Consider the following 16,961-nt stretch of genomic DNA (forward strand, 5'->3'; position numbering starts at 1 on the left):
TCTTTCCTTTTTGTCTGAGCTTTGTTAAGCCCATACCATGCCTGTGGCAGCCAGTGTGTTCACAGAGCAGACCAGAGAAATGTTCTTGCCTTATTCCAAGCAGTTCTCCTAAAAGCAGTAACTTACTGGAGAGGATAATGATAATCTTGTAAACTGCAATTTCATGGACAGCTTGGGGTTGAGAAGCTGCTGAAAAGCTTACAGGGAGGTTTTGTGGTTACCTTCTAGACTGGGAAGGGCTGGTACCTGTTGGGTGTCAGAGTTTGAGTCCTCCTAGTGAAGGTTAGCATAGACTCGAGTCAGATGGAACTGGATTGATAGGAGCTGCCTTTTCCCCCCTTGTAAAGGAAAATGGATTGTGGAGAAGTTGAATTTCTTGGTTCTCTATGGATAAACGTTTATAGCAGTTTTTCCTATGAGGATGGCTTATGAGGGGATCTAAGCAGGACAAATGGAAGCTTTTCCTCAGAGACGAAGATCACTCTATCTGGGAATCTTCCCAGTTGATTCAAATTACTGCTTCTGAGATGTGAGGTTTTTTAATAGCCTGGAGATGGGAGCTGGCCAGCCAGGTCAGCAGCATGAAGGCTCAAGCCCTTGAACAGGGAAATGGTTTCCTGTTATGACTTTCTGTCATCTGTGTGTTTCCCATTCTGTTACTGCATTCCAGTTAAGCCCAAAGCCTGGCTACATGTCTCATTTGATGCTGCCAAATTCGTCTGGGGAGGAGGGCTGAGAGGCAGGCAGGAGAAAGCAAAAGGAGTAGGATGTTTGCTGGCTGGTATTCATGATGGTAGGCAAAAAGGGGAGCTCTGGATTCCTATCTTTGCTGGAGAACTGAAATCAAGACTGAATTCAGTTGTTGTCAAAGTAAGCAAGCTGGCAGGGAGTGAAAGAGGAAAACCCACTGGTTCTTCATTTCACAGCTGTCACGAGCTGGTCCAAGAGCAGCACTGCTCCCTTGGCCTTCCCTTTGGCTCTGTCAGTTAGGAGGCAGATTGCTGGTTAAGTTTCTGCTTTTGACTCCAGATTATGAAACGGGATCAGCAGCTGAAGGGTGACTTCCAGGGAGGCTTGTTGTACTCTAGACTGAAATGTGCGACTTGCACTCCAAAACAGCAAACATGTTCTCTGGATTTTATTTTTCTTTAGGCTGGCCCTGTTTAGAATGCCTCTTATTCCACACCACCTTTCATTTGTATATTACGTAAAAATCAAGTGTAGAAAATGCACGTTAAGGACTGTTAACACCATTATGGAGGAATGAAGTAATGAGAAACTGAGGAAAAGAATTTCCATGCATTTGATTACAGTTGATGGGCTTGTAAACCTACATTGGGAGGGGAGTGTTAGGACAGAGTACTCTTCCACTGTGCACACATAATAAGGCTCTGCAGGAGCAGACTTGGTCCTCTGGCCATATCTCAACAAATCAGGTGTGTGGATGCTGCCTGTGTTTCTATCAGCTGTGCCATGAACAAGGCTGTGCTGGTACCCAATGTGCTGTGTAAAAATCTTTTAGCTAGTTTATTGTTTCCAAATCTCTGAGTTTTACTTCAGTAGGAGATGCAGATGACCACTGCCTCTACGAAAATCGAAACTTGTATGTAATGCTGAAAGCAAAGCTTCCTGCCCTGGCCAGCTCAGCAGAAGCACAGAAGTCTGCAGTGTTGAGACGGGGCCAGGTTCTCAGCTGGTATAAATGAGCAGCTCTACTTGAAGTCTGTGGGATTGTGTAAGTTTTTACCAGCAATGGATCTGGCTGAACAACCACCATCAGCCCTCTCTGCATGTCAGTCTGACATGAGACAGCTCTACTTGTAGTAAATCTGTGTCTTAAATGACACTCCTTTTTTTTTTTTTTTTTTTTTTTTTATGTGAAGGCTTCTAATTCAGATAAATGACAAACAGTAAAACTTCTGCTTTATAATTCACGGGTTTGCCTTAGCATTCACAGAAGGGCATTTGCTGACAGCTTTTCTGGCATCTCTTATTAACTGCTCATATCTTTTAATTTTAGAGAATATTTATGAAATTTCCATTTGTTGCTAGTTTTATATAAGTGCTCCTATATTAAAACTATATATATAATAGTGTGCATATGTATTTATTTTTCCAGTTGCCAGAAATCAATTCACAGAACAAATCCTGGGTCTTCTACAGAGCTTTTCATGCTTTCATTTGCTATTTTTAACATATGTTGGGGAGGTTTGAATTGAGACTTTCTTATTAGATTAATAATTCTCAGACTTTCTCAGAGGGGTGTATAGTACTGCAATCTGCTGAATCAATTTTTATTTTTATAAGTGCACTTGAAATAAAGCTAGTTAATGATAGATTAATATCAATTCAGAAATAAAATTGCCGTATCTTGGATTTAAAGTAAACGTTTCCCTAGGTAGATCTGCAAATGCTCCATAATCCTTAAGAATCCTTGTAGCAAAGAAGGCAGGAAATCTTAAAAGGAGCAGTCTTGACTCCTGAACAATTAATGACTTTTGACCAGGCACAGCATGCAGCTGAATTCAGATCATCAGAAAATACACCAACAAACCTGGTCAGTGTACTGCTCTCATCAGGGGGTGATGCAGGAGGATCTGAAGCATACGAGAGTGGGATTTGTCCTGCCTAATTTTGGCCATGTAAAAGCTATGCTTGCTCAAGTGAAAGGGTCCCACTGTAAACGTGGAGGAAAAGAGGGTGCAATTCACTGTGTCCAGTGTTGCAGGCAGCACGGTGGTGGAGCAGGTCTTCCTCTGGAGAGATCTGATCTGTTTCCCTTTTTGTTGGTACCAGGGTGGTCCTGGATGGTGCACTGAGCAATACCCAACAGTCAGGATGCTGAACACCTGTGAAATAAGCCCTTCTCCTGGTGACTTAAAAACACAAATCTCAGGACTTCTAATGCTATGTGAGGAACTTTGTTCATTAGGTACTGCTTGAAGAATTGTGCATCCATACTCAATGTTAGAGTGCTTAGAAATATTGTACTGCAATGATTTTATCTATCATGCATGCTGCTGTGAATGCAAAAGACATTTCGTATCAGGTATGTGACTTGAAAATCAGATTAGTAATTTTTAAGTGTGGGGCCAACGTTGAGGTACATCACACAAGGACTGGAACACCTCACAGCAAAAAGAAATGAGCTCCTGATGGACACATTGGATAGGAGAGAGGAGCATTCTTCATAGCTTCAGGTTACCTTCGTAGTGCTGTGAGGCTCTGTAAGAGTGTTTTTCAGCAGCTGTGTTGTTTCAAAGCATTCATCTTCAGTGCAGCATCACACCTCTAAGTGAGAACAGTGTGAGTGTCTGATCGTCTGTCCTGTAGCCAAAGAACCATTTGCAAGGAATAAAAGTGCATGTTCTGATAAAGGTTCAGAACGCTGAACTCCTTGGCTTAATACAAATTCTGTGCTAGGGTAAAAAAAAGTTCACTATACAGAACGGCATCAAATGCCTATTATATTGTTCTTTGTTTCTTTGCCAACTGTGGATTTAAAATTGGAATAATTCAAAAAGCAGTGGGACATTATGACTCATTCAGTACCTCCTGGGCTTTTGACATTATCGTAAAGTCGCATGCACTTGAGTGCAAGGTTTAGTTAGTGGATTTCAGTAACACAGCCAGCAGACTTCATTGAAACCACAGAGTACCTGATTAACTGTAAGCAATGATTTGTGTCTTCTGATCAGCTGAGGTATTACAGCTCCAGTCACAGGTGTGCTTTGCTGAGTGACAAGGCAAGTGACACTTTCCAAGTTAAATTTACTCCTTCCATCAAAATCCTGGGCATGTTCTCTAACAGTAATGTGTTGCTTTATGAGGCTGCTTTCTTCAATACGTGTGAAATTAATGCAATGTTTCATTTGTTTTTCACACGTCTTTGAGTTCCTTCTGAAAACTCAAAGTGGAAAACCTGGGGAGTGAGAGTTCCAAAAGAGAGAGAGATTCAGTAAGATGAGTTTGGCCTGTGAGATGTCCACTGCAATTAATCTAGAGGCTCTGCATCTTCATCACCTAACTGCAGAAAGCAGAGTCCAACAGTGCCTCTGAAGATCAGCATTATTTATGTTGCCTGGTGTGTATAAGCTGAAAAGGGAAATATATTTGCCAAGAAAGTCTTCCAGGCTGGAAATTTAGAGCAGTTTGCATGAATCCAAATATATATTGCTTAGACTCCACAGGAAAGTAAAGGCTTATTAAGTCATGTCAGCTGAAGTCAAATTAAATGTGTTGATCTTAGAGATTCATCAACTTTATGGTATTATTTGTTAGAAAAGTAGCTCCCTTCTATCTATTTGGACTCACTTTTTATTATCTCTCTTGTTTATTATCTCTTTGATTTGAGCCAGTGGTTGCTGACCTTGCTGATAGCTTTCATCTCCGTAGTGCAGGCTGCTCCCATGCGTGCAGGTGCTGTGGAATTTATTGTGGTTACGTTGAAAAGTCAAGATGTAGGCAGTGTGGCTGTAGATGTTTAAATGAAACCATTCCTGAAGTATGAGAATTAGGGCACCCTGATTTTAACAAAGCATACATTTGAGAATTGGGAAATACTGACTGAAGGAGAAAAATAAATATTTGAAAATTCACAAATCTAAATTTTACTGAATCAGAGAACACCATGATCCCAGGGTCAGCTGTGAATTGCTTTTTATATGGCAGTACCTGGCCAAAGAAATCCAGTCAGCTGCGTGGAAGTAAATTACCTTAACCTGAGAGGCCCAAATGTATTTCCTGCAGCCCTACCACCTCTGTGAGAGACCCTTCCTGCTGTTTACAAGATCCAATGGGCTGCTTGTGGGCTTGGTGCTTATCAGAACCGTCTGCTGTGATCTGTATTTTAACAATAAAAAGGAGGAAAGATGACCGTCCTGGCACGCGTTAATCACATTAGCATTTAATCACATTAGCATATGCCTGTGTAAGGATATGATCCAACTGATCTCGGGTACAGGGCTGTTCTTAAGATCAATTTGCAGCGAGCTGACTGGCAGCCTGTGTTACAGGGTGAGGTCTGTTAGCTGCAGAAGGGATGGATGGCAGCTGGGCTTGTGCTGGTGGAGTGAGAAAGTGGTGCCCTCAAACAGGTGCAGTTACAGCAGTGTGGATGAGCTCAGGGCAAGGCAGCTGTTGGACCTCATGGAGGTCTCTGCCTCTGCACAGTATGTTGGCCTGGGGAGATCTGGCTGCTGGGTGGAGCTGTAGGGGAGAAGCTGGCATTTGTGTTGTGATTTACGTGCTACTCACATACAGGATCTTCTGTGGAGCCATTGAACATTGGAACGTGCTGATAACGTTAGGAATAAAAGCTGTAATCAAGATTTACTGGACACGTTGAAACGTTGTGGCATTTTGAAGGTATAGAAATCTAGGATTTAAGTCTGCCAATTGCACTAAGAAATACCACTTGTAATAGTGTAACTGCTTGTGGATTATGACTGTTTTAGGTGTTAATGGGAGTCAGAGGGTTTCTAGAGTCACTGCATGTCTTTTTTTTTTTTTTTTTTTTTTTTTTTTAACACAATCAGAAAAAAATGAGGACACCAATGTACCTGGCAGGGTTCCTCCATGCCAAGTTCTGCATCAAGAAGCAAATGATTGAGTAAAAGGCTCAGGATTTAGCCACTGCCAGTTATTTATTTATTAGTATTTTCAATAATGTTTCTGTCCAGGTACACATGTACTGCAGGGGTTTTCACTCTGAGTTGACTTTTGGTGGCAGGTATTACAGTGCTGAGATTGATGTCGTTCAGAGAGTTTGTCAGAAGTTACTGAGGGATTCCTGATGGCTTTAGCTGTAGCCAGTTCAGGCTGAAAGCATGTCCCTGCCCAGTGGTGCGTGACTTATGGCACAGCAAGCCTTCTTATCATCCTTCTCTTCTGTTCAGATGAACATGGAGACGAACAAACATTCCCCCCATGATACTCCCAAGCCTGCACCATGAATTTGTAAAGCAGAGACTTTGCCTTCATAGTGCCAAATTAAGCTATTGCAAATGCCTCCAAAAAGTACGTGCCTTTGTCAGGGAGAGGCCAGGTTGAAAGCTGGATGAAAAAAATGTAGTAGCTGAACTTCCTTGCAGAAACTTCCTCTGCTTGGATCTGAATGTGCCACAAAAGCGTGCAAGGTTACCAGATTCTTCTCCGTGATGCTTCAGTGGGTCTGTTCTGCAGTGTGTCCTTTTAGGAACTGCTGACACGTTGAGATCTCCACTTGATGGGCTGTACTACGCCGCATGGAGCTAACAGTGCATTTGCTACTAAGTGCCCCGTCCCTTCTGAGAACGTAGAAGGCACGTTGCTAAGCCTTCCTCACTGTTTGTAGGATCAATCCATGTAGCTACAATATGTATTTTTTTTTTGCCTGTTTTTTAATACTGTTTGGCACAGTTTTTTTTTCCCTTTGCTCTTAACACTTTTCACTTTAGCTACTGAGTAGCAGATCCAAAGCCATGGCTGCGTATCTCTGTGCCCATGGATGGAGGTGCCGGGTGCCTCAGTGAGGCAGAGCAGGAGAGAAGGATGGTGTCTGCCCAGTGAGCTTCAGGACCAGTTGTTAGCAGCAGCACATGGGAGCACGAAGCTGCAATGCTGTCTGCCTTCCAGCACTGCTGTGTCTTTCTCCCGGCATTCTTAGCAGCTGTAGTAGAAAGAGATCAGCACCAAAGCTTGTCAGAGGGAACTGATTTCTGAATGCTTTATTGAGAGACACTCTTGCAAAGTTAGCTTAGACTGAGATTCGACCAATGCTGTTCTGCCTACAAGAGGCTGGGAAATAGCCTTTTAAGTTTACCTCTAGCTTGATTTCAAGCCTTTTTCCTTGGTGAATCCTCTTAGAAGATCCGTTCCTGTTTGTGTAATAAGATGCAGTGCTAATGGCTTGAATGATGCACACTGTAGCAGAAGTGAAATGCAAGAAGCCAAAACTACCTTAGCATGTATGGTTCATTTAACTAAAAGAGGCAGACTGAGCAGCAGGTGGAAGGGTTAAACAAAAGGAAAAAGATTATAAAAGTTTGCAGCTTTGGCTTCACTACAAATGGCTCTCTTGCAGACTTTATAGCATTAGTGTTGCTTCTCATAAACCTTGAAACCATTCATCCGTTTAGAAAGATTAAATTGGTTAGTCATCCAGAACATAAAATATGCACATCCATTTTGTTTGTTACCTCAAACCACGTAAAGTGTAATAAATTCAGCTCGTGCCATTAAACCAAAGCACTGAGTATTACTGATGGCTTCAGTTGCATTTACAGTTTTCCAGTTCTTGTGTTTCTGGTGATATATTCATCTGCTGTTGCTCAGGGACAGGCAGCACAGTGTTGTGCTGGAAAACACAGCGCTAACTTAGATGTGAGAATGTCAGAGAAAACATCTTAGTATTAAAGCAAGGCCGAATCCTAGAAATGCTACATATTTCTTTGTTCTTAGAAGGTCAGGGCACAAACTTTATTTTTGATGTCTTAATATGCTTATAATGCTATGCTACACAGTTTGCAACGTCAGGTTTATTTGGTTTTGCAGTTACAGATGAAACTACAGAAATGTCAAGTTCTGCTCTGCCATGACTTCTGTTGCATTCCCCTTGCTTAAACAAGGTAAACAAAAACAGCCAGACTCTTCCAAAGCAAGTTTCAGAGGGGTCAGGTGAGGAAGCAGGGTTGTGACTGAAGGAAACAAAACGTAGATTCTATTTAGCAGCATTTATTCTTGATCCATATTAGGATTCAGAACTCTTGCCCTGATAAAAACAAACTTGCTCCATAATGATCGTCTCAGACGACAAAGAAATTCAATTCCTGCTTCTTCAAAATAAGAGATCGTCTCAAATGCAAGGATTTCCAGTGTGCTGGATGGTAATGTTTATTTGTTTTTAATTATTACACATTGTGCCTTTTATGATAGCAACCACGCTGACGGTATTAAACCTGGAAAGTAAATCCTACCTGAGCTTCCACTTCCATGCTGGAAATACCAGGTCATTCCTATAGAAGACAGGAGTCAGTGTCATATCAGCTACCACTCAAGGTAAAGCAGATTGCCAGTTAAGCACATTCTTGAGTTCCATCAACTTCTGCGGGCCACAGCAAGGTGCTCCAAATGAGCTATGATTTCAAGAACATTACTGACTCCAAGTCCACTTGCACTGAGCACAAAAGCACTCCTCCCCTTGTCATCCCGTGTGTTTTCTGCTGCAGCTGGAGAATGCTCAAGGAGATGAGAATACTTGTGGGGAGTCCAGCAGATGCTGCATTGCTGTTTGCTTTGCTTTGGTTTGCACTTTTTACTGAAATGTTTCTGATGGCAAAAAAGTAACTTCCCCCACCCCAGGCATTTGTCTTTAACTGTAAATACAAAACACATAACCAGCAGGAGTAACAGAGGTGATCTGAAAGAGGCAGAACCTCATAAATTGTTTGTGTGAGAAAGGCTGTCTTTCCTTTTCTGTAACTGATGGCATGCCAAGTTTATTTTACAGTGCTTACAATAAGATTTGTTTGTTTTGATACCCTTTGTATGCTGTTATGGAAAAGGAAAAAGAAAAGCTCCAGGAGGTTTACAGTTTCTGATGAGACAGTTGGAACTTTAGTTTTCTTTCTAGTCCTATATGTTTTACTAGAAGTGTAATATATGAAGGGTTATGAGATTGCAATGGGGTGAGTTATTACTGAGCTGTCATTTATTTTTTCTGTATGAATTTGGTGCTTAAGAAAGACCTCCAGACCAGCAGGCTAAGTGAAGCTGCTGCTTCATTCAGGGAGCAGATAGCAGGGCAACACTGCTTTCTCTTTTCTGCATCTCACTGCTCCAGGAGCAGGAAGAGCCTGCAGTCTGAGCCTGTGTGAGGCTGAGATCCGGATGGATGGTAAGGAAAATAAATCTGTCCAGAGAGGAGTGATCTGCAGTGTAGCTGTACAGGCTGCCTGCAGGTGGTCTGTGCAAGAGCTGACGTACCTGGCACATCCAGCACGTGGCTCTAGAGGCAGCTTCCTCTGTGATGAAGAAAAGCCTTGGATCATCCTTCATCAGCCAGCACCGCAGGCCGAATACCTGTGCATGAAAAAAAGGCACCACAGGACTTGCAGTCCTCAGTATGTGAATGTTGGCACCACCAACAGCTGGCTGTTAGAGTTTGGAATTTCCATGAACATGCTGGATACCCTGGTGTTCATGCTTAGAGTGTGAGCCACAGTGTGAGCGGTTAGGGTCTGATCCTCGGCTACAGGAAACTCCTGACTTTAAATGAGAAGTCATCTATTAAAGCATGAGATGCTGGGGAGGGGAAGACTGTGATTACCCATCTCTTCCAGTTCAAAAACTAGAGGGCTTTGTGTGAGTCTATCAGCTGCTAAACTCAAAGCCAGCAAAAGGAGCAGTGTGTTCTGTGTGTCTTTTTTCTCCTGGAGTGTTGCGTGTGTTCAAATGCTGCACTGAATCTAAGAGACGTGAGTCAAGTCACAGAAAGAAGCCACTGGTGGTGGCTGCTAAACATAGGAAACTGTGGGATTTAGGGGAGATTTCATAAGTGCCTGCTTTGTTCCTGCTCTTGGTCACCCACATGGACAGAAGGAAGCATTTATTTGACTTAGAGCATCTTTACCTGGAGGCAGCAGAGCAGTTATCACTCCTGTGAGGCAGGCAGTGCTCTTGTGAGCTTGTTTCAGGGAGTTTGTTTTAAATGCCAAAGCCTTGATTGTTTGGACCAAAGTCCTGAATGTGCTGTAAGGTCTTATGATATAGTAGAAAATGAGAAATAAAAGAGAGGAATGGGATATGTTATGTACCATGCAAATTGCACAGAATTACTTTGCTCAAGGACAGGCTGCCTCTGGACCCCCTTTCATCCCTGCTAACGAAACAACCATCCCCTCCTCCCTGGCAATTCCCTTAGCAGGATGATATGTCAAAGATGTATAGGTGTACCCAAAGCTGTGTAGAGACATGGCTTTCCCTTTACAAACACTGGTATGATATATACAGCATTTTAGGGTCAGTAAGTCTCTCTGAGTGACGTTAATACCAGGAGATGCTGGCACAGCCAGTCACTGTTTAGTTTACACCTGTCAGAAGCAGGCAGCCTCTGAACTACTGTGTCTGAGTGAGACCATTCATCATGTTTAGCTTTTATACAATACTCTTTTCATCTTTCCCACACTTCACGATCGTTAATTAATCCCACAGCACCCAGGGATTACCAGTAATGCTTTACAAGGGAAAGCAAAAACAAGCAGGAAGAGGTCAAATGGCTGGGCCAGGCCCACAGAGGTAATTTTGTCTGAGGAACTTTAGGTTCTGTGAGATTAAATTGGTGTTAGCTGGCCTGTCCTCCAGCATCACATCCATCTTCTTGGGAGGTGGCCTGGGGGCTCGTATTGAGAACTCCCTTTCATCTGTTTCCTCTCACGCATTATTTTCTGAAGAAATTGAGGAGTTCTGTCTTCAGAGGATGAGAGAAATTTCCAAGAAGGCAGAATGTTCCATTTTCTGAAACTCCTCTGCACCATCTCTTCATCTTGCAATTACAAATGGGAGCTCCTGACTAATGAAGCTAACTGACTGCTTTTGCCAAGTCTTCGTAAAGATCAGACACACAGTTCACATTGTAAGAAGTAACTTGCTTGTGTGGCACACACAGGCCTTTTGATTGCACTAATAGCAATCTGGCAACTTATCTGACAGTAAATACTGCAAGTACAGAATGTGCTCATGGTGCTTTCTTCTCCATAGGACTTGAAAGATGACCGGAGTGATGAAGAGGAAGAAGATTCTGTAACGGATAATGAAGAGGAGTCCACAAAGAACGGCAATAAGAATGGCTGTGGGTCAGGCAAACATCTCCTTACCAGCAGTCACCACTAGCCCCCTCGTGCCTCACCTCCTGCAGCGATTGCTACTCTGTTTTTAACCCAACTTATGGGATAAAACCTAAGTCAACACACTTAGGAGACACTGATTGATTTATTGTTGGCTACTGGGCCTGGAAAAAAGCCCAGTAAACGGGGAGGGGAAAATTGCATAAGATGACAAAATGTGTTAATGACCCACTTTCTGAATCATTGCTTAGCATTTGAAAAGGTGCTTGGACACAGACTGCTCCACTCTCACAGTGCTCTACAAGGTGGAAGTGTCAGATCGTTTAGTGTCCCATTGATTTTAACTGTTTTTCAGTCTGATCATCAATTTCATCAAGCAGTTTCATTCATAGGTGCTTCATGGGAGGTACCTAGTGTGAACTCCATCAGGAGACAGAGTTACTCGATGCGGGGAAAAATGACAGTGGTGTAGGTTGACTAATGTTGTATCTTTACTTTTCAGTTTAAAATCTCATTAAAATGGCTATTTTTTACGAGTTTGATCTTGTTTTGATCTTGATGGAAGCTAGTGTGGAGGAATTCAAGCAATTTGCTTCCAAAGAGTTTGCTTTACTGTACAAGCCTGGTTTATCTCTAGAGCCTGCTGTATGTAGTTCAAATACTGTATGAAGAGATGTTTTGAAACGTACCAGTGAAGAAAATCACACAGCAGTTCTCCCCGGAGCTCCAGGTTTCACAAATGTCTTTCATCACAGCTATCCTGGATGTTAGAACAGAAGGAGCAGTGAATGAAAATTGGGTCTTCTCACAGGTTCTTTTGCACTTCTTATTTGCTGAACACCCGAGATCTCAACACATTTACAGCCCAGAAGATTAAGGATTATTCTGTCCTGTTTTGTGTAAGTTTGTCTCACAGTGATGTCGGATGACTGCCTTGGAGCAAATCTGTTTTGTGGCTGCTGTGCATTCACTGCATGTATCTGGTCACTGGGAGAGCGTGGGCATCACATCATCAGTGCAGTGTATTCACCTGATTTCAGAATCTGTTCATCTCTGCCCTTTTGGAAAATAGTGAATTGCATCAGCTGGAGCCAAGCGTGGATGCAGGTGGCTGAGATAGCATCGTTAGTCTGTGAGAAGTGTAAGAACAGAGCGTGGCGTCTCGGTTCCCCTTTCCATGCACACTTCATCAGTTTGCACTTTTGTTCTAGTGCTAGTGCAGAGTTTTTAGAGCCGGGGCTTTACAAGGAGACCAGTGTTCCCTTGAACAGTGCTACCTGATGCATTTGGCTTACTGGATGTAATTGATTTGTCACAAGTTTTAAAGGTGAGAAGAGCTCTTGATTCTACAGTAGCTGAGACCATCTGGTGGAACAAATCCAGTAGCTTGCGAGACCGGGGGGACCACAGCTAAAACATCCCCAGTGCAGAGCCATCAGTTTGGAAAGGCTCCTTTCCCCTTAAGGCTGCTCAGCAGGCACTTGGTGACCTACAGGAAGCACAATATGAGCGACTTCTTTGCCAAGGAGATCTTGAGAAAACGGGGATATAATTCAGCAACTGAAGCATTTGTAAGAATTGGAAACGTTTGGGATCTCAGATACAAAGAAAAAAGATTTTTTTCTGAACAGTTGCAAAAAACTGTGGGACTGCTTTGTTAGAGAGGCTTGCAGTTGGAAACATCTCTTGAGGTGCTGAACTAGGCTGTGTTTAAGTTTTTACTTACACTGTGGACAACGTACTCCCCACATCTTTGTGAAGGAGTATGGCCACAGCTCCTGAGAAGGACTGGAGATGGGCAGTAGTGGGAAGGGATTCCTGTGCAGCACTTGTAGATAAGTAGTGCTGCTCATGTGGAGCAGGCAAAATTCCCTCAGCAGTTGTTGCACAGCATCGTGTTTCCTTACACAGCTGTAGAGAATACCTTAAATGCTGCAGTGTGGATTTATTGGAAGCTTGAGTACTTATTACATCATCTAAAGCAACCGGTAAATTTGGCAGGGTCAGAGCTGCTTATCGGGACCTGTTTATGGCACACATGAAAAGAAACGGCCTTTCCTAAAAAAAAAAAGGTAGAAATCCAATGTCTTGGAGGATTTACACTCCCGTTCAAAGCAGCGGAGACAACGACGCTTTCCACAAGACACAACGGGATTTTGGGAGGTGGCCAGGATATTATCATTTGATTTTGATGCCAGAAAGCTTTCCTACTATGAATAGGAAAGGAATTCAGGGAAGGAAACACGAAGAATGGTGCTGTCACAGGAGCGAGCCTCTGTACAACTACTGAATTTTAAACGGGAATTTATAGTTTCTTCGAGACCAAATCTTGCCCTTCTTACTCAGACAAGTCTCCCACTGAAGCCAATTAGCTCTACTGGAGTTTAGCCTAGATGAAATTTTGGATTGCAGACAGGCAACGTAATTACATTTGTTTTAAACCTACTTGAAATTAGGGTCTTACAGGGAGAGTAAAAGGCAGATAAATACCTTTAAACTTAAAACGTTGAGGCATGTTTTGAGTGAGTACAGAAGAATATGAAAGCAAGGAAGGCAAAGATTACGAGTGCAGTAAACAACCAAGAAACTCCGTGGCATTGCATCCAGGGGTACGGGAAGTAGGAAGGCCATGGAATTCCATCGGGGCGTTCATCTCCTGGCCAACAGAGTTGTTGGCACAAAGCACCAGGTGCTGCAGATAAATGCAGAAACGGGAGCAGTCTGTCGCCGTGGGACAGGACGCTGTGAGCTGTGCTGACGTCACATTGGTTGTTCCTGAAATTACACAGGTGTCATTTTCTGCTGTTTGCTGATAGAAACTCAGAAACAAGAAGCTGAGATAATGGAAAATAGTTCACACTAATCGACTAAAGAAATGAATGCCTCGATGCTTCGAGATTTTCAATCTGTTCAATGCCCTTCACATCCTTTGGAAATATTACTGCCTCAATAAGCCAGTGCGAAACGGCGGGAGGCAATGCACAGCAACAGGAGATGGCAGAGTCACACATCGTCCTGAGCATTTCACAAAGCGAGGCCTGCCTTAATGCTTTACGCTGGGCATTTGAGTTTGCCGTGTCTCTTTGACCATGCAAAATATTTATGATAGAATTGTAAACTAGAACATGAAGTTGTAGCCCATCAGCATTAGCAGAAACACCTCTGCTCCATTTAATTCCTCTGAATTTTGTTTTGGGATTCCTGTCAGTGCTGCCTCTGTGCTTGTTTGCTATACAGATTTACCAAGCTGCTCTGGATTTGATTTACAGATCTCCCTTGCTCCACAGAACTCATTTTGTCAATTAGTATCTTCAGTATAGTTACCTTTTTTGCCCTTAATGTCACTGAATTTGCCCGGTCACTTAGGCTGCACGCTACAAATAAAACCTTTTTGTTAAAGCAGATATCTGAAGGGGATTTCCTTGCTTTCCCTGCTTTGCAGTGTCCTCTCTGCTTTCTGTTCCCTCCTAGCATTCTTGTCAGCACCCAGTTAGGATTTCCCTTTTCTCTCAAGTTTTTTCCATAGGCTGGGAAAGGGTTTCAAACCACTTTTGTAGGAAGAATCTTGCTCCTGAGCAGGCCTGGCAAGAGCTGGACAATCCACCCACCTCTTAAGGGATAACAGTGACTGTTAAATGAGCTTTCTGACCTGGCAGGTCAGAGATTAAGAGCAAGTTTGCAGGATGTACAGCAAGTCAAGCTTCCTTCCCACAGGGCAAATTGGGCAAGTGTGTTATGGCACAGATAGAGGCATTTGCTAAGTGATGTTTTAATTACAGGTAAATTGGAGAATTCTTTTTTTGGACAATTCATAAATGGAGAGGAAGCAAATCTAATGGCTACGTCATCGTTTTTATCATTCAAGATTTATGCTTCAACTTGACAGTGATCTTGTGTGCAGCAGGAGCTACTCTACTCTCTCTATAATGCCAGCATTTTTATATCGTTCCTCATTTTCTTGTTACTGTGCACAGTAGGACCGATTTTGAATTTATGTGCATTTGAGAAATACAGAGAGAAATGCAGCCATGACCAGAATCTTTTTTGCTCCTTATGTTCGTACACAGTTTGAGGTGCTATCACTAAGTTAGACTGCAGTGGGACCGCTGCCCAAAAGCCTGGTCGGAAGCACATTTCAGATAACTCAGGCATGGATCTTAACCTGAAAAAAGCAGAAAAGCTCTGCTGAAAGCAGGGAGCTGTGATAATTAGTGCCAGCTGAAGAGCTGTTCCATATTTCTTGTTCTTGCCATTTCTGTCTCCCTAGATGGAAAGATCAGAGGGTCTGACTTGCCATCTCTTCCCATGCCTCTCTTTGCAGACAAACATAAGGGAAGGTGTTTCAACCCAGATAATGAACTGTGGCAGAACACTTTGGATTTATTATTATTTATCTGAAGTCTTTTCTTTTTTTTTTTTTTTAAGCTTATGAGTAAGAACAAAGTAGATAGAAATCAAATCAAGCAGAGATCTGTGAGTTTTGGCTACAAGCAACTTGCAAACTGTGGAGAATAATAATAATAATAAAAAAAATCTTGCTGATTTAGGAAGAAAAACACCATCTCCACAGGCACTTCCCTCAGCTGTGGGCTAGAAGAACAACAGATAATCAGCAGGCAGAAATGAAGGTCCATGCTGAGGATAAGAGCACAGCCTGGTTGTAAAACAGCCAAAGAGAGGTGGTTTGATGGCTGATAGCTGCCCAAGAGCTGGGGAGCCTTTCAACATAGAACAGCAAAGGAGCCAAGAATGCATCTCTGAGCTGATTTCATTGGTCATGTTCAAAATCACTGAAAATGTCTGTTCTCATTTTCCAGTAAGCTTTATAGGCTCCCTCCTGCTCTATCTCTGCTACATGAGCCAAGCTTTTGTTTCTTGCCTGTAGGGTTTGAGATTTGGCTGCCCAAGGTGAGGACCTAGCAGTCAGAAGGTAAACACCTCTGATTTGACAGATGGGACATCTGTATTTCCACTGAGAGAGTGATTTCTATGTATGAAAATAACAAAACCTACCTATCGCCCATGCTTTAGAGAGTAAGCAGTGTGTATCACACAGCAAAGTGGCACGTGACTGACCAGCACCTTGGCAAGGGTGATCTTTCCTTCTGAAGAAGGAGAAATGTCAGCAGAGCGTTTGACAACTCGTCACGTAAACTTCTCTTACAGTAGGAATGAAAAATTCATTTAAAGGCTGCTTTCTCCAGCTCTGTAGTGGAGAACATTTCCTCACTCTGTCTCCATGTTTCTGCACGATGTTGCTTCTGCTTTACAGAAATTACCAAACATGGCCAGAGCAGTTGTCACCCATTTCTGAGAGCAGCCAGTGCCAAAAACTTGAGAGGTGATTACGAAGCCAGCAGCCCAGGGAAATCATTCTCCCATTTTGCTATAAAGCAGAGGCAGGTTTGTGTTCTGAAACACATTTTGAAGGAGGAAGGGTGTTACCATGAAGTTACAGCTCAGATGTTCTTGTTGCTCACACGTGCAACAACCAGCTTTGTGCTGCAGGATTTAGGCATACCTTGGGTGAGGAACTTGGAGCATTTCTTTGGATGCCCATTGCCCATCTTGTGTTCCATCCTGCTTGCAACTTGCAGGTTTTCGGTTACGTGCGTGGCTGCTTAACCCAGCCAGCAGAGGTTTTTCCACACCACATCTCTGCTCCAAACTTGTGGCAGAAGCAGTGTAAAGCCAAAGCAGCACGTCTGCTGAGGTGTAAGCTATTTGGTTTATCACACAAGGGAAAGCTTCACAAAGTGCTGGGATATAACAGGGGAGAGGGGAAATCATTGACCAAAAAGTAGGGCTCCTGAAGGAAGAACAACAATCTCACTTTCCATCCTGTCATCCACACTTTAAGATCATAAGGGACAGAAAGAAGGTAAAAGCCCTGACATTAATCCCTTCTCAGAGAGCAGGATTCCCAGTCAAGGAAATGGAGGGGATCAAAGTAACGTGATCTTCACCATGGCTGACTAAAGAGGACTTCCAGCAGGGCTCTGAGAGCTTGTTTAGTTGAAGCATCCTCTGTAGGATTACTTCAAGTCTCTGGTTCAGCAGAAGATAAGGTTGAAGGCACAGGTCTAAGCTTCAACATATGATTCTGCAAATACAAAGTCATAACAATCCGTGTAGGAT

General features: G+C 42.9%; 1 protein-coding gene across 3 annotated transcripts in view; it reads left to right on the plus strand.

Moving 5' to 3' along the window:
- CERS3 (ceramide synthase 3) overlaps positions 1–11,633 on the plus strand; it is a 46,259-nt gene extending 34,626 nt beyond the window's left edge. For 2 of the 3 annotated variants that reach the window (XM_052671802.1, XM_052671803.1), the window contains exon 11: positions 10,738–11,633. In XM_052671802.1, coding sequence (XP_052527762.1) covers positions 10,738–10,869 — 132 coding nt within the window. In that variant the 3' untranslated portion in view covers positions 10,870–11,633. Of the gene's footprint in view, positions 1–7,914; positions 8,038–10,737 lie in introns of all 3 variants that reach the window. The other variant, XR_008203706.1, reaches the window with a different exon arrangement.
- Positions 11,634–16,961: the final 5,328 nt, after the last annotated feature.

This window comes from Tympanuchus pallidicinctus, unplaced genomic scaffold (genome assembly GCF_026119805.1).
Source record: "Tympanuchus pallidicinctus isolate F22 unplaced genomic scaffold, pur_lepc_1.0 scaffold12, whole genome shotgun sequence".
In the NCBI taxonomy this organism is placed as follows: Eukaryota; Metazoa; Chordata; class Aves; order Galliformes; family Phasianidae; genus Tympanuchus; species Tympanuchus pallidicinctus.